This window comes from Malus sylvestris, chromosome 8, assembly GCF_916048215.2.
Source record: "Malus sylvestris chromosome 8, drMalSylv7.2, whole genome shotgun sequence".
Classification (NCBI taxonomy): Eukaryota; Viridiplantae; Streptophyta; class Magnoliopsida; order Rosales; family Rosaceae; genus Malus; species Malus sylvestris.
In genome coordinates, this window is record NC_062267.1 from 29,875,682 (window position 1) to 29,898,343 (window position 22,662).

The 22,662-nt window shown below is 38.2% G+C and overlaps 3 protein-coding genes and 1 long non-coding RNA gene across 12 annotated transcripts; 1 reads left to right on the forward strand and 3 right to left on the reverse strand.

The window, feature by feature from the left end:
* Positions 1 to 444: 444 nt before the first annotated feature.
* LOC126632859 (glycosyltransferase BC10-like) lies at positions 445 to 3,929 on the reverse strand. Of its 5 annotated transcripts, XM_050303385.1 has the most exons (4): positions 3,748 to 3,929; positions 3,577 to 3,646; positions 2,821 to 3,402; positions 445 to 1,529 (listed from the first exon to the last, which is right to left on the reverse strand). In XM_050303385.1, exons 3-4 carry the CDS (start codon positions 3,349 to 3,351, stop codon positions 888 to 890), a joined length of 1,173 nt encoding a protein of 390 aa, XP_050159342.1. In that variant the 5' UTR covers positions 3,352 to 3,402; positions 3,577 to 3,646; positions 3,748 to 3,929; the 3' UTR covers positions 445 to 887. The 5 variants fall into 5 exon arrangements, with proteins under 5 accessions (XP_050159342.1, XP_050159340.1, XP_050159341.1 ...); XM_050303383.1 differs by having other exon boundaries at positions 2,821 to 3,646; positions 3,753 to 3,929; XM_050303384.1 differs by having other exon boundaries at positions 2,821 to 3,646.
* Positions 3,930 to 10,285: 6,356 nt separating this feature from the next.
* Positions 10,286 to 14,610, reverse strand: LOC126632860 (MLO-like protein 13). The gene is made up of 14 exons (XM_050303386.1): positions 14,397 to 14,610; positions 13,241 to 13,298; positions 12,875 to 13,092; positions 12,612 to 12,728; positions 12,411 to 12,438; positions 12,214 to 12,320; positions 11,999 to 12,073; positions 11,802 to 11,890; positions 11,576 to 11,625; positions 11,450 to 11,490; positions 11,102 to 11,320; positions 10,910 to 10,977; positions 10,758 to 10,818; positions 10,286 to 10,655 (listed from the first exon to the last, which is right to left on the reverse strand). Exons 1-14 carry the CDS (start codon positions 14,517 to 14,519, stop codon positions 10,422 to 10,424), a joined length of 1,488 nt encoding a protein of 495 aa, XP_050159343.1. The 5' UTR covers positions 14,520 to 14,610; the 3' UTR covers positions 10,286 to 10,421.
* Positions 14,611 to 15,062: 452 nt separating this feature from the next.
* LOC126632861 (uncharacterized) lies at positions 15,063 to 16,360 on the reverse strand. Its single transcript, XR_007626851.1, has 3 exons — positions 16,163 to 16,360; positions 15,985 to 16,082; positions 15,063 to 15,251 (listed from the first exon to the last, which is right to left on the reverse strand). It is a non-coding gene; the product is annotated as an uncharacterized LOC126632861 (long non-coding RNA).
* Positions 16,361 to 16,948: 588 nt separating this feature from the next.
* On the forward strand, positions 16,949 to 22,249 carry LOC126632862 (chloride channel protein CLC-c). 5 transcript variants are annotated; one of them, XR_007626852.1, is made up of 9 exons: positions 16,949 to 17,304; positions 18,089 to 18,289; positions 18,606 to 18,783; positions 19,322 to 19,584; positions 19,751 to 20,020; positions 20,279 to 21,407; positions 21,563 to 21,666; positions 21,818 to 21,872; positions 21,963 to 22,249. XR_007626852.1 is itself a non-coding variant. In XM_050303388.1 (8 exons), the coding sequence occupies exons 1-7, from the start codon at positions 17,159 to 17,161 to the stop codon at positions 21,650 to 21,652; spliced, it is 2,277 nt and encodes a 758-aa protein (XP_050159345.1). In that variant the 5' UTR covers positions 16,949 to 17,158; the 3' UTR covers positions 21,653 to 21,666; positions 21,818 to 22,249. The 5 variants fall into 5 exon arrangements, 4 of the variants coding, with proteins under 4 accessions (XP_050159345.1, XP_050159347.1, XP_050159346.1 ...); XM_050303388.1 differs by having other exon boundaries at positions 21,818 to 22,249; XM_050303390.1 differs by lacking the exon at positions 21,818 to 21,872 and having other exon boundaries at positions 21,563 to 21,661; positions 22,105 to 22,249.
* The last annotated feature ends 413 nt before the right edge of the window (positions 22,250 to 22,662 follow it).

Here is a 22,662-nt window from a genome sequence, read left to right on the forward strand (position 1 = left end):
ATATGAGATGAATTCGTAGGGGCCAATAGTTTCTGACTTGCGTAAGTTGTACTATGAACTCGGTAATTTATCTTTCAGGAAAATGTCGTAAATTTGGATCCATGAATCACGGCATTAGTATTGAGATTCACAGCCTAAAGATGCACGGTAGGTGAATACATCCCGGTGAATGGTTCAGTTTAGTAGTTTGATTGTTGTTCTTCAAACTGGTTCCTTGTGGTGGCTAGGGGACGACGGATTCATTGTAATTTGGGGTCGATTCGGCAGATGGTGCTGTGCCGTTGGTTCGGTTGAAATCAATTTTCCTCGCACTGCTTATGTGTTTCAAATGGTATATGAATCATATACAATTTTGATTCAACGATTCACATACAATTTTTGTTTGAGTGTGTCATCAGGTGTGTTAATTTTGCGTGCGTACAAGTGAATAAAAATATGCCAAAATACGTTTATAGTCTTATGTTTCACAAATATCTCACTTAACGGCTCATTGGTTGCTGTTTGATTTCACCTCGACAACACTAGCCAAATACGAGGATTTCTCCAAAGTGCCCGTTTAAGTTATTCATTACAACAAGAGCAGTTAGATCAAATACATACGACAAAAAGATTTCGGAGCCGTCAATAAATTGAACTTTTGTATAATATATTGGTGATATCCTTCTTCGAAGGACTTTGCTGATTAATGTGATTTTTCGTTAAAGTGAACAATACCAGAAACTTTTCGCTGAAGTTCCCTTTATTTTAAGAACCAACTCATTCTCTCAACTCAATGACACAGAGAACCAACTCAGTAACGTCTCTCTATCCAAAACTACCTCCCTGTACATCTTCGTATTTGGGACGAAATTGATGCCAAAATTCTGTGCCGAAAAGATCGGAAATTGTCAATATTCCATCACCGACGCGGCGAACTCGAGCAGAGGCCCCAATGCAGTTGGTGCAAACTTCCGAGCAAATAGGTAACATATGGATGTCATCTCCGCATTGTACTGACACAGCGCTCCATTGTTCCTTATAGACCGTACGAAATCTTCCGTAATATTGTCTCCTCCGTACGTTGCAGGGTGCGGGCCTCCCAGTGACCAGTCTACCCACGTCACAGTCCTATTCGAATTCAGCCATCCATGGAACATGTTGAAGTAAGTAGGCAGGTAATGCTCATCCGGGTAGCATGCAGGCAAACAATATTTGCTGAAGATTGTGTAATACTTTGTTTCCGACACTATATACACGGATAACGCACGGCTAAGTTCAAACCACTGAGACCCTTTCCTCCACTGATACAGTTGAATATCAGGAAACATTTCGCGGCTGTAACGCCCACGCCCATAACGCCCAGGATTATCGTATGACTCAACATAGCTATGGTTTGAACCAATCAGATACTTGTAGACAGTAGGGAAATTATAGATCGGGATGCAGCTCTCAGAGAGAAGAACAAAGCGCTCATTTGAGAAGTCAAGCAAGGCATTTGCTAGAAGCCGCCTCTCTGCATCAACCAATGTTACTGTCCCCCATGAAACAGGCTGCAGAGAAGAAAATTTTTAAGGGTAAGCATTAGGTAATTCATTAAGAAGGTAGACCATACTATCTTCACGGTTGATAGATGCACACACCTCTCGGGTCTTTTTTTTTCATCTCAGATTACTCGATAATTCAGAACACACTCGTGATACAAGTTTAAGACAAAATCTAAGTGATCTAACAATACCGGATAGCACTACCTAATTGATATATGGACATTACGCCCATTGCAACTCTCTTAGGCTAAGAAGAAGGAATTACAACACCATATGCAAACATCTAGCGTAAATTTCTTCAACCTTGGTTTATTAAGAAAAAAATACAGTTTACATGGCACATGATAAAGAACAATGCCTAACAAATTAAGCAGATTTGTTGCGATGACAGACAACAAATCTACTGTAAGGACCATGAAGAGGAAATAGCAAGACCCGAATTATGGAAAAGAAGTTTTGCACCAAAGCAATAATGATTATTTCACTTCATGTGAAGCTACTGATCTGTATCTCTTCCAAATTAAGCAGCACTTAGCAATTGCCTTACGTCTGATTTTACAAGAAGCTACTGCAATCAGTTACCTAACTTAACGACCAAGCATATCCGGTGAAATTTCAATATATAAGAGGATGTTACGGGTCTACAGAAACAATGGCCAATGCAAGTCCTATCTAGAAAATGCTGCAAATGATAAAGCAACCTTAAATTAGTTCATGAGTACCTAAGTTTAAGTCAGCATAATGAATAAAAAGGTCGTACCCAGTGCACAAGGCTCCCGCTTTACGCAGGGTCTGGGAGAGGTGAATGTCGGCTAGCCTTACCCCCATTTATGGAGAGGCTGCTCCCAAGTAAGTCAGCATAATGAATGAAGAAAAAAAAAACTTTGATAACTTGGATCTAGAAAAGTAAACGATCTAGAGATTAAATTAGGTGGTGGTAGGAAACATCCCTAAAGAAATTCAGAAAACATTAATCTTGCAGGACACCAAGCCAAAGAGTCCATGATAATTACCCTACTTCCCTTGATACAAGTTTCTGATCTCTTAAGTAAAGAAAAACTAATAAACGATTACACGCCAAATAAAATTATCATAGCCACGAAATTCAGTTCACTTCCCTCCCCCACAAACTTAGATAATCTTTTTCATGCCAATCTCCCTCACAACATTGATACGAAGCTACAAGTACGCAATAACATAATCGTACAAACCAAAAGAGAAACAATGAGAAATATTGAAGCAGTAGAGCATCAGTGACAAGAAAAAAGATTAGTATGTCATAAAACATGCCTTGTACCTGACTGGGGATTTGGCGTTGATAAAAAGGAGAGGTGGTAGATACATTGAGCTCATAACCCGGAATTACATGGACATAAATTGAGAAATACTTGTCATGGCCATGGAAGAACCTCTCCCACAATGGCAACAAGGGCAAAGGTCCTCTAGTCAAAAACATGAAAGCCACTTTAGGCCCTCTCTCGAATGGAAACTCTGGCTTCTGCGGCACCATTGAAGCTCTCCAAAAGAGCTCATCATCAGACAGACCGTGCGTCAAATTCTTCGGCTGAAGAAACGTCTCCATGCTTATACAATCAACCTTGTCACTAACTTGCACAGTAGTACAATTCTTCTCCTTGTGCGGCTTATTGGCGGAGAAGTGATTGATAAACGAATAAATCTCAGTTTGTGAACCAAAATGCCGGTTAATATGGGCGCTCGTTGCTAATCCTATAACAATCCCCACAACAAAAACTACCAAGAACGAGAGAATCTGCAAGAGTTTGAGCAAACCCGGGTGCTTCTCATAGTCTTCTCTGCCTCTTGCCATGGCTTTCCAGATTCCAGAAATTCAAATCCAAATTCCAAGTCTAAATTCACACTACCATTTATATATGAACACACAAACACTTCAGTTCTGGAGAATCAGCACTGATTAATTACTTAATTCTAACAAATACTCGCATCATAATTACTCAAACTGTGAACAAATATTGCCTCAAATCATAATTAGAAACTCAAATGAATTTAACATAAATCACAGTCATTTGGGTACCTCTAACTCAATCGATGAATGATGGATGATGAAGATATCATCCAAAAGTTATAAACTTGCCCGGAAAATTCTGGGGAGGAAGTAAATAAAGCAGAGAGTTTTGATTAGGTGATGAGAACAACATACGGAGTGGTCCAGAAGGAAGATGTGAGAGAGTTTGAAGACAAGAACCTTACAAATCAAAGCATATACAAAGTGGGGTTGGTGATGCGTTTTGCTTGGGAGAAGAGAGGGAGAGAGAGAGAGAGAGAATGTTTGGCGGTACATCGGTTTGTGGTGAGCGGGTTGAGAGAGAGAGAGAGAGAGAGAGAATGTACTTTGTGGGCTGACTCTGTCTGAATCCGAGTGCTTTGTTTGTTTGTTGTTATTTGCATATAAAGTGGAGTGCTTCTGTTTACAGTTAAAAAGAAACAAAAGCGTCATCTTTATAGTTCGAATAAAAGCGTTGCCTAAACAAGATAATAAGACAAACAGAAAAAGAAACAAAAGAAAAGAGCATGTCTCGCCTCTTCAATCTTATCCGTCAAGACATAAAGCCTTTTCTTTAGTTGTGAAAACATCAAGTTAGTGGTAGTACGCTAATTTAGTTGGCCTCGATAAATATTTCTTAAAGAAAATTATGTGTGACAAACACAAATTTAGATTTGATTTTCGTCAAAGGTGGATTTGAATCATATTATTGTTAGTTCATTGTTAGCTCATTGTGAGGCTTAGCCCACTCCCCCACCTCTTAGCATAGAGAATATCGTTTATTAAAAAAAATATTTGCTTGTGACAAAATTTTGGATAGAAAAAATAGCGTTACTAATCACTTTTGATTTGACATCATTTCATATCAACCTTCATCGTGATATTGATGATAGAAAAATCGAATTACATTATCTATTCTAAAATTGAGGAATGATTTGATTGTAGCTAACAAAAGTTTGTCATTCAATTTCATCTTATTTACAACAATGCCAACCAAATGGAGTTGGGTTGGGAGGGTAATTATGAAACGTTAGAAGGGTAATCTTGTCCGTTAGCTAATTCATGTTTTTAGTCTTAAATTAAATTTAGAGTGCTACTAGACTCACCCAAGTGTCTTATTTTCTCACCCACATGATAATCCCACCCACCAAAGAAAATTAAAAAAGTAAAATGTTATTTTCCCACCCACCATTATTCCCAAAATAACCATAATATTTTTTTTTAAATAACTCTAATATATCTTTAAATAATATTATAAATAAATAAATAAAAATAGAAAAAAAATGAAAGAAAATGCATGACCTAAGACCTAGACATTTTTCATCTCCTTCACACCTAACGCCACCCTACAGAGACCCCGGATCCCCAAATCACTCATCTTCCTCCTTTTTTGTCAAAACCACAGATCTCACACCCAATTCTCTTTTTTCTCCATTGAAGTTTCTCCCCTTCATCTAGCACACGCTCATTTCTTCCTCCAATCTTTCCGTCGATTCTAATCCAAATCTTTCCCAACCTCTTTCCACCAAATATATCACACCCCACCCACCATTATTTATTTATTATTTTAAATTATATTTTGTTTTTTTTTTCAAAATTTTAATACTGAATTAAATAGGGGTTTAAGAGTCTTCTTTTAAAATGATAAATATGTTATTAACATTTTCATTAAATGGTGGGTTGGGAAATAAGACACCGGGGTAGGAATATCACCACTCTCAATTTATTGTTTCCCTTGCTTGCTTATACTGATCCTGGAAGTTTCAATAACAGCGTCGCTGGCCAGGAGTTGAATACTAAGCAAATTTTATGTGGCATTGAACCATTTCTTGAGGTCTGATTCAGTTTTATTTAAGGAATTTGAAACCTTTACATTCAGGGACGAAGCTAGAGATTTGTGTGAATGGGGGCATCCTCAAACAACAAAGTTGTAGATTTTCTAGTTTAAAGTTTCAATGTATATTTCATGTATATTTGTACAAGAGTGAGTCCGGGTATATATGAGAAGAGAGAGGGAAAAGAGATGGGAAGGATGGTTGTAGCAAGCAGCCGACAAGAAAGAAGAAGGCGTGTTGCCTACCTAATCTAAACCTTACACAAAGACATTACCCCAATCAGTCTCCTCCCATAAATCAAGGGAAATGTGATTTACATACCCTTACCTTAAAGATTACAATGAGCCTTACCCTAGAGATTTACCCTAGGGGTCACCTTGGTAGTAGACTCCATATGCAGCATCAATAGATGCAACATCACTGATGCAGCATCACAACAAAAGTCATAATTAAAAAGCTCAAGAATTTACTAAACACAACCGATAACATATAAGGTTCATACATAATTTGTAGAATTTATAGAATAAAAATCTCAATAAAATTCTTAAGACTCTTAATCCTAGAGTATACTATACTAATATGCCTAATAATTAATCCAACCAACAATTCAATTAACCAATACCAATGAGCATACAAATTATTCAACAAATAAACATTTAATTCAACTAATCATATGAATAAATGTATACCCATATTCATAGAATTTGTAATTTCATAATTTCATTCATCAATAATCATAGAATTCATATCAATAATCAATAATCAATAACCATATTAGTGCATTACCATATGATTCTATATTTCTATACCAATTAAACAAAAATTCGTCTTAAATAATTAATTAGGGTTAGGGATTATAGATTTAGGAATTAAATTTTTTACCTAAATATATATATATATATATGTCGGCTAGAGAGTGGCTGGCTGGAGTGGCTGCACTACACTGGCTGGGAACAACACCTTTGCTCCTGTTCCATTCCATTTCAAGTTGCTGGGAATTTGGGGGCAGAGCAGCACCACACTGCTCTCTGATTGGCAAAGGCAAATAAAAATGAAACGGAGATGGAATGGGGGTGGACCGTGGGGACAAGCGGTCCCCCACTATACATACTTTTTTTTTTAAAACATATATGAAACGACCCGTTTCATTTACTTTTTTTAAAATTTTTTTTTTCACCAAATAAGACCCATCTCTGCTACTGCATAACCAGAAAAATCTCAGTGGGGCTCTGCTACTGCAGAACCAGATCAGTTATAGCAGAATCAGAAAAATCTCAGTGGGGGCATCCGCCCCCTAGGCCCATGGTAGCTCCGCCCTTGTTTACATTGAACCATTTCTTATCGTAATTCATGGGTTGCTAGCGCAAATATAGTGCAATCTAATGTTTTGATGCATACTTGATTCGGTCTCAAATGCGATATGTTGTAATTCTTTCTAATTTCATTGTTTACCTATCTTTGTGTGGATTAGGCGGTACTGGAAACAGTTGCGAGAGTAAAGTCGAAGAAAAATTAGACGAAGGAAGATACACCAACACTGATAGATCACAATGTAAGATTGCTTCATGGAAAATATAATTGCTCCGGTTATTTATCTTGACAGACCTAAATGTAACTTTGTTTTTAATATTTTTAGGACAGTGTCTTCATAATATCAAATTTTAAATCAAAATATCCAATGCTGCAACTAGACTTGAGGCAAACTTACTGGCTCATTACAGTTTCGTTAAGTTCATTGGTCTTCTCTTAACAAAAAATGCTGATTTGAACTCATCTACTGGTTTCGTTGTAGATTAATATCAGATTTGGTGGTCGTTATTATATCTGCAACCTGCGGTGGCATTGCCTTTGCTTGCGCTGGACAACCGATCTGTTACATTCATAAGTACATACGTGTGTACATATATTTCCAAACTTATAGAGAAAACTTAATGCCATGATCTTACTTAATGTTCATATTCTGCTTCCTTCATACCAAAACTTGACAGGTTATTAGTGAATATTTGCTGGCTGGATCCGTTATGGACCTTGGAGGTTTCAACTTCGTCAGTGAAATGGTTCAAGTACGTTTTACCCTGCAATTTTATTATCCAACAATAAATTCTTCAAATCCAAAAGTGTGCTTATATATATTCAGGGTATGGTTGCTTCGTCTTACAAAACCAAAAGTGTATTTATATATTACGTATATACACTACTAATTTTGTTAGTACTAGGGACATAGTTGATTTTTCTACGTGTATGTATATGAGTTTGATTACAAAATTCTGTAGATTGAAAATGATATTTTATGTTATCATTTACTTGGTACATGAAGATGTTTTATTTTGAAAATGAAAGGTACACTATACTAGGAAGAGATTGAAATTGGTGAAATGCTCACTGAGGCTGGTAAGGAACTGAAATTGGAAATTATGAAGCCACATCTTTTGTTTGATCTGAGTGTTAAATCATTGGATGGAACTTTTGTTGCAGTTATCTTGACACTATATGCTGCGAATATCTTGACACATTATAATAGGTTTTCTTTTTAGCAAGTTTGAGTTTCTTATTCGCATTCATGATTTTGAAATCATTTACATTTTTTTTTTGCATGATATCTCATAAATTGAATTTGAATATATTTATTATATTTTAACCTTTTTAGCCAAGCAAATGATTTGATTGATAACTTAAAGTCGATTTCTTTTCCTTTATGTCTATATATTACAGGGGCAATGAGGATGGGGGTTAAGTCGAACGCATGCGTGGGAAAGATTCCAAGATTATTCAGTAAGTTACTGATCAAGTCAGATTAAACTACACCTTCATTTCTTTTTGTGTCCATGGTCTAATTTTACTTGGATGATTTAATTCTATGGGATGATTTCTTCTGGGTTTTTTCCATTTTTTATTTTAAATACATTTAAGGTTGAAGGAGTCAGCGATGGAATTTTGGATGCCAAAGAGAAGAAGCCTGGTATTGTTTCTTCTTTCTTTTTGAGTGAGCATCTCTTTCTTTTCTTCTTTCTTTTTGTTGTTGAATGTTTCAAAATTTCAACTAACCATGTTCATGTGCATTGTTGAGGAGTGTACCATTATTCAATTACTTTGTGTAGAAACTATTCATGCATGTTCCGACTAATATATTCAATCCTCGCAGCGAAGCGCAGACACATTTTCTAGTCAAGAACTAAAAACAATGTTTTGCAAAGAAAGATCTTCTAGATCTCTAGTAATACTATACTTAATCTAAGGATTTACACGAACACATATTTAATTAAAGGGTAAATATCTGTTTACTATCCTCAAGTTTCGTGGTTTTCAACATTTTGAAAACATTTGGAACAGTCTCATACATCCGTTAGTCAAACTGTTAATTCTGCCGTTAATTGATGATGTGGTGCTTATGTGGACAATGACTAGACACCACGTGTCATTAAAGGATCCACGTAGAAATTCAAAATTCAAAAAAATAATTATTTAAAAAAAAGTTAAAAAAAAAAAAAAAAAAAAAAGAAGCAAAACGCAGATCGCCTTCCCCAAATTCCCCCGTGCCCACCCTCCCACCCACACCCAGATCGTCTTCCTCAAATCCCCCCGTCCCCTCCCTCCTTCTCCCTCCCTTCTCTTCCCTGCACCCATCCTCCCTGCAAACCCACCCATTCCCTCCCATTCTTAGCTCCAGAGACCACACAACAAACAAGCCCACCTCTCTAATTCTTAGCTCGGCTTTCCCTCTCTAGGATTTGAGAGAGACAGAGAGAGAGAGATTATGAAGCTCTCGGCTTTGCACCAGAGCTACCTCACTCGACAGAGTAACACCTTCAGGGGATCGGCGCCGTTGGACTCCACATCAGACGGCAAGGCGCCGGCGACGGTGTTCTGGCTACTACTCCACGGCCTCTGCTGCCTCATCAGCCTCTTCCTCGGCTTCCGCTTCTCTCTCCTCGTCTTCTTCTTCCTCTTCTCCACCTCCTCTTCGAATCTCTATCCGGCGCCGTTTAGGAAAGTTGCTGATCTCACCGTCAGAAACCTAGAGCTCTCCGCGAACCCGATCGTGAATTGGGTTTAATTGCGTGCAAGCTTCTTTTGGGGATTATTGTGTAAAATTTCACTGAAAAATGTCCACTGTGAGAAATTAGAAGGAATCATGGTTAGATCTGGTTGGTGGTCTAATACGAATATTGATTTGGGCTAATTGTTTGATTTGAACAGGAAGTCAGCTTAAAACAAACGAAAAGCCATGTCAATCCAAGTAATTACTTCAACTAATTGGTGGTGATTTGCATCAAGTTAATTCATAAAATCATATATTAAGTCTTTCGATTTTAGTTGCGATGGGTTTGGAATAGATACTTTCTTTCTTATTTGTTTGATTGGAATGTGATTAGAAGTGGGCAGATGGGTGGAAGAGGAGCGGGCAGATGGGTGGGTGTGCGAGGTGGGTGGGTGTGTGGGGAGGGTGAGTGCAGAGGAGATAAGGGAAGGAGAAGGAGTGGAATGGGTGGGTTTGCAGGGAGGATGGATGCGGGGAAGAGAAGGGAGGGAGAAGGAGGGAAGGGATGGGTCGATGGGAAGATCTGGGTGTGGGTGGGACTGTGGGCACGGGGGGATTTGAGGAAGACGATTTGGGTGTTGGGGAAGACGATCTGGGTTTTTTTTTTTTTTTTTTGTTTAAAATTAATTTTTTAAATTTTGAATTTTCATGTGGACCTTTTAATGACACGTGGCGTTCAGTCATTGTCCACATAGGCAACATCACCAGTTAACGGCAGGGTTAACAATTTGACTAACGGATGTAAGAGACTGTTTCAAAATTAACACTTTAGGTATAACTTTGGGACGAAAAAAACTTCATGTACCAAATGTTGAAAATCACGAAACTTGAGAGTAGTAAACTGATATTTACCCTTAATTAAATATTGACTGCAACAAAGAGGATGAAATATTTATTTGTACGTAGAAGTAAATTTCGACAATGAAATATTTTGTTTGTACACATAGTTAAGTATATGGTTACATGCAAATTAAATGAACAAAAGAGGTAACTAAAAAAAATCATGAACAAAGTTGAGAGGATGAAACTGGCGAAGTGGTAGTTGTTTTGTTGGCAGCTGTTTCTTGTTGTACAATATCAATTTGAGATAACTCTGTATTCATCATGTTGTGCGTTTGTGTTCTTTGTGACAAAGATTGGTCTTTGTCTGTTTTATCTTGCTTGTTTTTTGCATCTCCCACCCACGAACCAATATATTGTTGTACATTTTGATCAAACTTGTACATGCTACCCATCTGAATCATCCAAACGGAAGAGATTATTTACTGTACAAATGAAATGAAAAAGACAAGGAAAAACAAAACAAGCAGTGAGAGAGAGACCGAGAGAGAGCTTACCTGGCTGACAAGTGCATACAAAGGTAGTGTGCTGTAACTGCAAAGCACTTGAACAATCACACTGCATACGGTGATGGAACCATCAGATGAGAGTAATTAAGTACACAAGTTGCTATATTATGTCGAATTGCTTCCTTATAGAATTCCATTACCCCATAATAAGTCTCGGCACGATGTACCCCAACTTTTCCATGATGCATGAACGAAATCCATACGTTGTCTGCAAACAAGTGAATCTTGACTGTCAGTCATACGCAGATCCAAATCTGGAGGAATTGTAAGATATATATATATATATATATATATATATATATATATATATATATTGCACAGTGCACACATACCCAGATCCAGAAGAAGAATGCAATCTCAAATGAATTCTGGAACAATATGAAGTGGATCAAATTCAGAACAATGCGAGGGTTGTGAAACCAAAAGTGTTCGTCTGAAGGTTTCACTCTTGCACCTGCTCCATGATCACCCAGTGCTGTCGTCCCTTGCGTAACCTCCTGAGCCAAACGGGTAATTATGTGTTCCAGCTTAGTGCCCACAAGAAGCAGAAGCTGTCATCCCATATCAAACATTAATCATTTTACATGCGATCATCTCCTCAAAGTCACTCAACAAGATTAATAGGAAATTATTGATTTCCAGTTCCACTTAAAATTAAGGGACCTTAAGGCAATACTCACAATCAGCGGCAAAAACGCTAACCAAAAATAGGTATGCCATCCTGCACATTCGAAGATATAGATTGTCAAGTACTTCACTCAGATATTTAATTCAGCTCAAATTGAGATTTTATTACAAGAGCTTACCTTCCACATTCAGCAACAAAAATAGCACAACAAAGAGCCATAGGTACCAGCTACACACACACACACACATACATACGGTTGAGTGAATATGTATTACTATATTAGTCGACAATCAAATTCCATCTGATCTTAATACATGGCTCCGGCCACAAAAGGATCTTCATACTTATACGCAGCTGAGCTGCTTAACAAGAACAACAACAAAACCTCAACAGCCAGGCATTACCTTATCCCAACAATTTTTCTAAAATCAGCTTCAAGTGTCCGCATAATGTATTTGTGAAAATCAAATTGAGGATCCGAAGGGAAGTGCTCCTGAAACCAAACCGAGTCAGTCCCATACATTTTTGGTAATGACATGTCCACGGGAGAAACTTTAACCTTGATATGTGAACCACATAGAAACACGAAGGAGATATTAACCTTGGTAAACCCTTGTCGCAATGCAATGTAGTCCGGCTTAGAGACAGAACCATAAAATTGTTTGAAGAATGATATCTAGGAAAGTACATTAAACTGAGTGTTATCAGATCTTAATCCTTCATATCATATAGGAAATAATATAAAGCAACAAGGAATTTTGAGAACCATGCATATAGAGTCCATAATCTCCAACAACAAAACTATAGCAAACTCACCACCCAACCTATGACAGCTGCTCTTCGCCAATATCCTACTCCTCGTTTACTCAAGAATTCACGATGTTGGCGTTGAGAAACATGCACATTTCCACCACTAGTTGCATCTGCATAGGGTAGCGTTTCATACAAAGCGGATACAAGCACTTGGATTGGCTAAAATATACTTGCAAATCCAATTTCATATTTACTCTTACCAGACTCCCAGCGCTTCCATTGACGTACCTACACATGGTAAACCGTATGTGTTACAACGTAGAGATACAAACCATATCCATCGCAGCACTATACAAACTGAAAGGTCCCAAACCATAAAGAGCTGGAATAGGACACCATGTTGTATCAAACATATTTAGATAATCATCCAAATAGTAAAAAAATTCTGAAACAAGCATTACCCTTGCCCCTCCAAGAACCATAGTTGTGACACAAAAGATCACATGCACAACTGCCAATACAAAGATGAAGATGTGTAGATGATGTAGTGCTTCCAATGATAACAACGGAACCTTCCCCTAAGGAAATAGAAAAAGCAAGCATAGTCCTGTAACTTTCTCTGCCAAAAAAGGGGAATACGCGCGCGCGCACACACACACACCAAACTCATATTACAAGCATTGAAAGTGGTGGTAAAATGTATAAGGTACTAAAAATACAGTACCTTTTGCAGACAATGGTCTGAATTTGTATCTGTAGACAAAAGCCGCCGCCGGTTGTTTATAGATTGATCAAGAGAGTAATGTGCATTATTGTTTCCCTCAGAAGTTTCCCTCTTGCACGGAAGCATGTGATTTGCTAGATTAGAGGGGATGCATATGCGGATTATGGAACGCTGAGATACAGTTAGTAGAAGGGAAATGAACCCTAAAAGCATCAACTCTGTTTCAATGATAGGAAACACAATGATTAGTGTTAGTAAAGTATATAGGCATTCTTAATTTATGATCCATCCATCTAATTGGTCAAGATACAAGAATGAAATGATATGTTGAGAGAGAGAGAGAGAGAGAGAGAGAGAGAGAGAGACCTTCTTTTAATTTCTGTAGGGCTTCAAATAGCGCATCTTGTTTCTCATGCTTTAAGTACTGAATTTCCAGACAAAAAAAAAGAAAAAAAAAAGTTAAACCAAACAGCAAACTAGTTGAAATTTTTTTGATGTGCCCAAATAACCCCTTGAAGAATTGTCCTATAGATAAGTTCAACTTTCCAAAAACAAAGCTAAGAGTACTCTATGACTCTATCCGTCAATAATTTGGAAGTAGGAAAAATCCTCATTTTTCAAGATTTTGGACATGTCTCGCAGCTTATCAATGCTACGTGCATCTTTTGTGACTGAGACATCTAAATTTCTGATAAGCTCCAAAACTTATTTCCTACAATTTTCTTACAAAATTGTGATTTCAAGATTCGTTTCCCTCCCTTGGAACTATTTGAATCTCAACAGTATCAATTTCTGACAAATATTTATCGACTAAATAAGTTCCCGCCCTCCGTATATGCATTGCATTTATCACCTGTCAATACATTCTTGCTTATTCACATATTTCCATATTCACCAGCTGCTAAGAATTCTATAGATTGAATGAGGAGCAGTATGGTGATGACTGAAGACGATGAAGAACTAGCCTACTGTAATTACTTATTATTGTGAAACTGATGACAAAGGGTTATTTTTCTCCAAGTACCGATGAGGGAACAATGAAAGACAAACTCCATTCACCGCTACTGCTAGGGATCACTTAAGTTAAATCTAATTTATCATTGTTCTATTACTTCTTTTGACCCATTACCTATGTTCCTTACCCAGGGGCCTGATTCAAGCTGTCAACACTGGTAGAATTCTAGCAAGGTTGAGCTTTTTATGTAGGTGGTGTTAGCACTACATCTTCTGAATCATCATCATCGTCATGAACCTTGTGATCAAACTGATCCCTCCACTAAAGGATCTAGGCTAAGGCTAATTCAGTTATCAGATTTGTTAATGATTGTATTTGCTAATATTGTTTCATGATGTTAGATTTGTTTGTGAACACTTTAGGTGAGGTGGCATGCCGGGGGAATGGGGATGGGGTGGCGCACGGTGGAAAAAAATTTCCAGCATGGGAGGGAGAAAAAGCAAAAAGATTTCAAGTGTTATAATGATTGCAAATATGATAAGAGAGGGGGGAACAATGTTTAGATACCTTTCCGAGTTTATGAAGAGCGCGCTCGGCACAAAGAGAGAGCAGAACAATGACAAAGCAAACAAGCGCAACCACCCATGTCGGTGTATACTCTAAAGAGCTGTTGAGTTCTTCTTCTGCCATATAGCTTGATCACACCAAAATGAACAATCCACCAACAAAGATTGCCGCGGTGAGCATTTTAGGTTGGGACGGAAATGAATGTTGTTTTAATTGATTGCGAACTTTAAATATGTAAGTATAGGGAAAATTTGATTCTGGGGACAAAGAATACCCTTTTCCGAAGCAAAGGAAAAAGAAGAGAATAAAGGGAGAAGCAAATAAATTGGGGGTACTCATATTCGAGGTGGCCGTGCATTTCAAGTAATGTACATAATTTGAATCATATATTATTGTTAGCTTATTATGAAGTTTAGCTCATTTCCCCACAATTTAATGTAAATAATATCGTTTGTTAAAAAAAAAAAAAAAAAACTTGCGTGTGACAAAATTTTGGGTAAAAAAATAGTGTTACATATCACTTTTGATTTGACGTCATTTCATATCAACCTTGACACGCCTCGACCCCGATGTCCTCGGGACATTGGGATGGTCATGTAATTTAATTTAGCGAAAGCGGAGAAATATACTAAACATGCATATGGGAACGAATAACACCAACTAAATTCAGCTGCTAATAATTAAACATTAAGATAGTGCACAATATGTCCAGAGCATACGTCTAATACAGAGTAAAGGCGGAATTTAAGATAAGATAGTGCTATTACAAAAGGTGTCGATACAGGAGGAAGATAGCACGATATCAATGATAGGGGAATGCCTCGTAGCTCAAGTCCCAATCCTCGTTCTCAACTCCTGAAGGGGGCGCAAAACAAATATGAGTGGACCAATTTGATATGCATATAATAAAACAGTTATCAACGTACTAACCCCCAGGTTTTATGAAAACACATATATATGATAAAATAGGTTTTCCGGAACCTAGCATGCCGCGCAGTGTCTCAAAAACATAACTCGTATATGCAGTCACTAGTGAATGTCCATAACCCTCCAGGCCCCTTGCCAGCTTCTCATCCCTAGGAACTTCATCCAGAGGAAATAACACTTCAGGCCCTATACCAACTCCCCGTCCCTGGGAACTTCATCCAGAGGAAAAACCACTTCGGGCCCTATGCCAGCACCAAACCGTCGCCCAGGACGGAACTTCATCGCCCCGTAGCGGAATGTGGACAACTAGGTAAGTACAAAATCATTGAACATATGTCTATTGAAAAACAACTTCATAGTATAAAGTCATCCATCATCTATACTATAAAGAGGTGTTCTAAACATGTTCTAAATATTATATCGTCATCCATCAGATATTCTATAAGAACACGGGTTATAGGAAAAATACTAGTAATTCAAACTAGCCTCAGTAAGCATGTTATCTCAAAGCGTTTCATAAAACGTAATCATTAAATCATGTTTTTCATGTATGCAATTCTACTATTAAAACATGCATTTTTAGAAGGGGTCCACTCACTGTACATCGTTGGTGCAAATCCTTACTAACAGGAGTAATAGGAATCACCGCTAAGAATCGTACCTTCCACTTGCCGTGAAACAACCTGTGGTGGTCGAAAAACCTCTCGACACCCACGACCTCGCCGGAGAATGGGTGTGCCTAAACCCGAGCTCCAAAACCTTGAAAAACATGAGTGTAACACTTAATACCACACACCCAAGCTTCAACTAGGATGAAAAGAGATAAACTCGAAGCTTACCTAACCGAAGAAAAGAAGAAACTCGCCGAAGCTTCCTGGGCTCTCGGCGTCCTTGCTACGACAGAAGAGAGAGAGAAGGACGAGGTTGCTACTGATGATGATGATCTTCCTTACGCAATGGTGTGCGTATGTGTGTGTGTGTTCACGACGAGAACGAGAGAGAGATGGGAGGGTTTCGAAAGAGAAAGAGAAAAGAGAAAGATAGAGAAGAAAGAAAGAGGAGAGGGTCACGGGTAGGGGATAGAAAGAGAGAAGAGTGAGGATTGCTGGAGCGCTGCCACGTGGCAGCTTGAGAATGATTTGGAATCTAGATCAAAGGTCTAGATTTAGTAAAAAAAATAGGGGTCAAAATAATAATTCCATAACTATTTTGGGGAACACTGAAATATACATATAATTGGGGGTTGGGGTGTTACACTTCATCTTGATATGAATGATAGAAAAATCGGATTGCATTGGAACTAAAATTGAGGCTCGAAACTAGATGCAGTAAAATTAACCATTCCTCTTTATAACAACAACTTGACATCATTTTATATGACAAACATGATAATCATTTAATGAGTGTTTAGTCATTCATATATGTCGAACAAATTCACGGGTAGAATAACAAGTAACATCCCGGCAATGACTGTTAAATTCATATGTTTTGACTATTCTAATACGAAACACCGGTTCCGTGGGCCAATCGATTACATGCAGTCCATAATGAAAAACGGATGAAAAAAATATAGAGAGAAGATAGGGTTGGCAACTCCATGACAAGGACGGAATAGCGTTGCTGTCCCGTGGTTACCTCATAAAACCTTGTCCTTATCTTCATCAATGTTGGATGTCTGTTTACGTTAACAATTTCTTATGTTTACCAAATCTAATCAAATTGTCGAGGAAATCTAGTATTTTCATTTCTCAGAGAGATTTCTTGTTCGAAGTAAGAGAGAGAGAGAGAGTGAGATATGATGAACTGCACATAACATCAAGAGAGAGAGAGAGAGGATGGAATCGGAGGAGGAAAAGAGTATAGAAATAGAACGAGGGGAGTTGAGGGAGCCACTGCTTGAGAGGAATAGGAGGAGAAACACGACCTCTCAGCTTGCCATTGTTGGTGCCAATCTCTCTCCCATTGAAAGCCTTGACTACGAGTGAGTTCTTTTAATCTAATTACTTTCTCCTTCTCTTTCTTTTTTCTGGAAATAAGAATTTTTGATTAGTTAAGGAGGGGAGAAAATGGACAGGAAATAATCCCCAGAAAGGGAAGGAAGCAAACTTTGAATCTTACATTTTTTTGTGCGTTGTTTCGGGTTTCGAAACACAAACCAAATAGAGTTGGATTATATTTTTTTTCAATGTTATCTTCTATTTTGGGATATATTTCCGTTTTCACTTGTACATAATATATTTATTTGTTTATTTTGGTGACATTCATTCCTCATGTTTTGTTGGTTGGCAGAAGACAGAAAATTCTGGTTTTGTGCCTTGGTGTGTTGGTTTTGAAAATATGACCAATTAATGAAAGAAATAATATTAGATTTAATATTTTTGGTTATAGATACGATGCCGACGCTGATCACCTTCAAAGAAAGGGATGTGAAAATGTAGCACATCAGTGTATGTTGGAGTGTGTATGTAAACTAGAAACTGGGAAAGTAAGAACAATTGCATGAAATTCTTAATTTCACCTGGAAGTTTTTGTTAAATTAATTAAAACATCGTGCCAACCATAAGAACCGTTTTGCATCTCATCAAACAACACTTTCCTGTAAGCCACGGTGGTAGTTCGTTCACATTTAAAACTTTATAGACGTACGCCATACTAAATTGCGTTGGAGCTTATTTGTGGATTATGAAGGCTTGTTGAAAACATAATTGTTGAAATTATCATATATTCTCGAGGAGCCTCACTTGTATATCTTTGCACTCTTGTAGGATTATTGAGAATGATCTTTTTAAGCAGGACTGGAGGTCTAGAACGAAGGCTGAGATATTTCAGTATGTTTGCCTCAAATGGGCACTTGTGCTGCTTATTGCTTTAGGCACTGGGTTAGTCGGCTTCTTCAATAACCTAGCTGTCGAGAATATAGCTGGTTTCAAACTTCTGCTTACCAACAGCCTCATGCTTCAGGACAAGTAAGCCTGGCTACTACTCACCCGATTACTATTTGAGTTCACACACTCCCATCCCCCTCCTTTTTTTTCACTTTTCGTTGCAAAAGAGTCTTTATATCGTTCCAGGTGCATCTATCTATAGGGTTTTTTTTGGGATACCCTAATTGTGGTTAATCTGACCCTGACAATGTTCACATAATTTGTTACTGCTGAAATGTATCCTTCACGTTTATTTTTATGTTTCTTTTGTTGATTACTTGCCTTTTTAATGTGTGTGATATTCCATACATGTATTATATATCTGTGTAACTACTTTTTTATGTGAACTCCAGTGCAGGTATTATCAGGCATTTGCAGCATTCGTTTGTTGTAACATAACCTTGGCTGCTGCTGCTGCAGCTCTTTGTGCATACATTGCCCCGGCAGCAGCAGGCTCTGGCATACCTGAGGTTAAAGCATATCTAAATGGAGTCGATGCTCATTCTATATTGGCTCCAAGTACCCTCTTTGTAAAGGTGAGTGGCATACTGAAAGCAGCTCTCTTTCGCTCTTTCTTTTAATCTCTCACTCATGCTACGATGCAGTTTTTACATCCAATAGATAGATAAAGGTTTGTGTGAGTGCATTTCATAGAATGTAAACGATATAACTAGTTACCAAAACGTTTCCCATGTTTTGGTCATCAAATGATGTGGTGAATGAGACACTACTACGTTATTTGGTACCAAAATCTGGGATTTGGTTTTGGAAAATGGATTCCATCTTTAGCGTTACTCATGTGTAGAATGTTCTTGAAGGGATATAGGACTTGTAATGTTAGAAGATGAAAGAGATGTTCTACTTACTCAGAGCGATGTTCTACTTACTCAGAGCGATGTTCAACTTTCTTTTATCACTAGGACAAATATTAAGTTCTTGATGAAGTGAACCGAAACCTAGAAGGAGAGCTACTTCTAAATCCATTATTGTTTTTATGTGATGCAATGAAAGTAAAATTTTACTAATGGTTTAGGTATTATATTTTGTAATAATTACTTAGTCTCAACTTGGCAGATTTTTGGTTCTATATTTGGAGTAGCTGCTGGGTTTATTTTGGGTAAGGAAGGACCTATGGTTCACTCTGGCGCTTGCATAGCCTCTTTGCTCGGACAGGGTGGCTCTCACAAGTATCACCTTACCTGGAAATGTCTCAGGTTCTTCAAAAATGACCGTGACCGAAGGGATCTGATTACCTGCGGTGCTGCTGCTGGTGTTGCAGCTGCCTTCCGTGCCCCAGTTGGTGGGGTCCTTTTTGCGCTAGAAGAAGCAGCTTCATGGTTTCTCTCTCTCTCTCTCTCTCTCTCTCTCTCTCTCTCTCTCATATGTACATATATATATAGATAAAATATTCATATACATATATTTAGTAGAAAACTTGATGTTTTCTTCATTCTTCTGTTCTGTCGAGGAGTAAATTTTGTTTCTTATATCAAAAATTTCTAGGTGGAGGAGTGCTCTTCTGTGGAGGGCATTTTTCACAACAGCTGTTGTAGCGGTATTGTTAAGAGGCTTCATACAATTATGTAAGGGTGGAAAATGTGGACTATTCGGGGAAGGAGGTCTTATAATGTTTGATGTCAATTCAGCAAAGGTCAGTTATAGCAGCGGCGATCTACTGGCAGTCATATCCCTTGGAGTTATCGGAGGCATATTTGGAAGCCTTTACAATTTCCTTGTGGACAAAGTCCTTCAAACTTATAGCATCATAAACAAGTAGGCTCTGAAAATTCAATTTATAAGACATTTAAATTTCTTACCATACAACACTATAGCGACTCACAGACATGGAAAGTTACGCGTAAAACAATTTCATCCTGTATAACCCAAAATTCTGCACTTTGTCTTCTCCTTAGTACTACATATGTTAGCTTTCAAACTTGTTCAAATACTTTTATAGGATGTAACTTTACATGCACCTAAAATGATGTATTTGTAGTTTCTACTGTTTCTGATTACCGAGAATGATTGCAGGAGAGGTCCTTCAAGTAAAATTCTGCTCGTCGTTGCCATTTCCTTTTTGACTTCTTGTTGCTCTTACGGCCTCCCATGGCTTTCGCACTGCATTCCTTGTCCCCGTCACCTGGAGGACAAGTGCCCTACCATAGGTCGCTCTGGAAACTACAAGAATTTTCAGTGTCCACCTAACCACTACAATGGCCTTGCTTCACTCTTTTTCAATACCAATGATAATGCTATCCGCAACCTTTTAAGCTCTAGCTCTGATGGGGAGTTCCGGCTTTCCACTCTTATTGTTTTCTTTGTTACGGTGTACTTCCTGGGCATTGTTACTTATGGTATTGCTGTTCCCTCTGGGCTCTTCATCCCTGTTATACTTGCTGGGTCATCCTATGGGCGTGTAGTCGGGACCCTCCTTGGTTCTCACTCTGATCTTGATGGGGGCTTCTTTGCACTCCTTGGAGCGGCATCCTTCCTTGGTGGCACCATGAGAATGACTGTTTCTCTCTGTGTCATACTTCTTGAGCTTACAAATAATCTTCTGATGCTTCCACTGATGATGCTAGTTCTGCTTATTTCGAAATCTGTGGCGGATTGTTTCAACAAGGGTGTCTATGACCAAATTATAAAAATGAAGGGATTACCTTATATGGAGGCGCATGCAGAACCATACATGAGAAACTTGGTTGCAAGTGATGTTGTTTCTTGGCCCTTATTTTCATTTTCCGGGGTTGAGAAAGTGGGGAATATATTACAGGAGCTCAAAACAACAGCGCATAATGGGTTCCCCGTGATTGATGAACCACCTTTCTCAAATTCTGCAGACTTGTGTGGGCTGGTTTTGAGATCGCATTTGCTTGTATTGCTTAAACGAAAGAATTTTACAAAGCAAAGGGTGTTGATTGGGTCAGATGTTACGAGTAGGTTCAGAGCACATGATTTTGGAAAGGCGGGATTAGGCAAGGGAATCAAGCTGGAGGATTTGGACATTCAGGAGGAAGAGATGGAAATGTATCTTGACCTTCATCCCATTACTAATACCTCCCCATACACCGTAGTTGAAACAATGTCCCTCGCTAAAGCTGCTATTTTCTTTCGGGCGCTTGGCCTCAGGCACTTGCTGGTGGTGCCTAAGACACCAGGGGTAAATCTCTCTCTCTCTCTCTCTCTCTCTCTCTGATATGTATTCTTCTGACATACCATTTCTGCTTCTAACACGAAAAGAAGGTGAAATGCCAACTTACTCATAGCTTCCCCTATAATGTTGTAACATTGTTCTAAATCATTAACATTTTGCAGAGGCCTCCAATTGTTGGGATCTTGACAAGGCACGATTTCATGCCGGAGCACATATTGGAACTTTTTCCGCAGTTGAATCCTCACGAATAAAAGTAACAATCCACGTAAGCTGAAACCTTCATAAACTCTTGTTTTTTAATGCAATGCTGTATTAGGCAATTACAGTTTCTATTTTCTGTATACAAAGCCTTGTTTGATCAAGTTTTAACCTTTAGGAGTCAATCATATTTTCATTTATGGATTACTGTGATACAGAAGTTTGCTATTAGGATGTAAGATCTCTTTGAGTTTCTGAAGCTGGGAAATGCAGGTAATTCTTTACTAGTTACGAAAACTCCTTCAAACAACATCCAAGCATCACCGGCATTTTGCAATCTCAAAAATCTGTGCGTCGTTTCAGAGTTCAGACCAGGTCATCTTTCGTCAAGGTTCATTACGGAGGTCCGTAGCCATGTTACCAAGCAAACGTGGAGGAGTTTAATTTTTTCATGATTTGAGTTTTGCATCTGGCACTCTCTTCGCAGTACGTATTCAGATAGTCCTCGCAGACAAGCAAGAAGCTCGATAACTACTGTGTAATATCAACTCTGTATGGATTGTAATACGATGTTGCTTTCTGAAAGCGCACTTGGATGGCACTGAATAAATGTTCGGTCTCCGTATGCTGTTGCTGGGGACGCTTGCAAATCGCAGAGTTTGTTGGGGCTAGAAAATTTGGTTCAATCAATAACCTAATATCAGGGGAGTAGAGTTTGATTTTCGATAAAAAGAAACGATTGATGATATTTCTTTCAGGTGTTTTGGATTCCACATGCATCAACGGCTAACAGTTTTCAAAACAAAGCGATAGGATGACATTTGTTTTTCGGAATATATCTTGAGCAGCAAGCAAGCATGCGATTTTTTCACCATGTTTGGTCTACAAGATGGGAACCGTTGTTTGGCGGAAATAACCATTTCCACTTCGAAGTATTAGAATTCGAACACTTTATGCCATGATTTTTCCAACAAAACTAGAATACAAATGAAAATGGGGGTGGTTTCAGGACGGATATCATCATTTCCAAAACAGAAACCGAATCATACACCCGATTTTCATT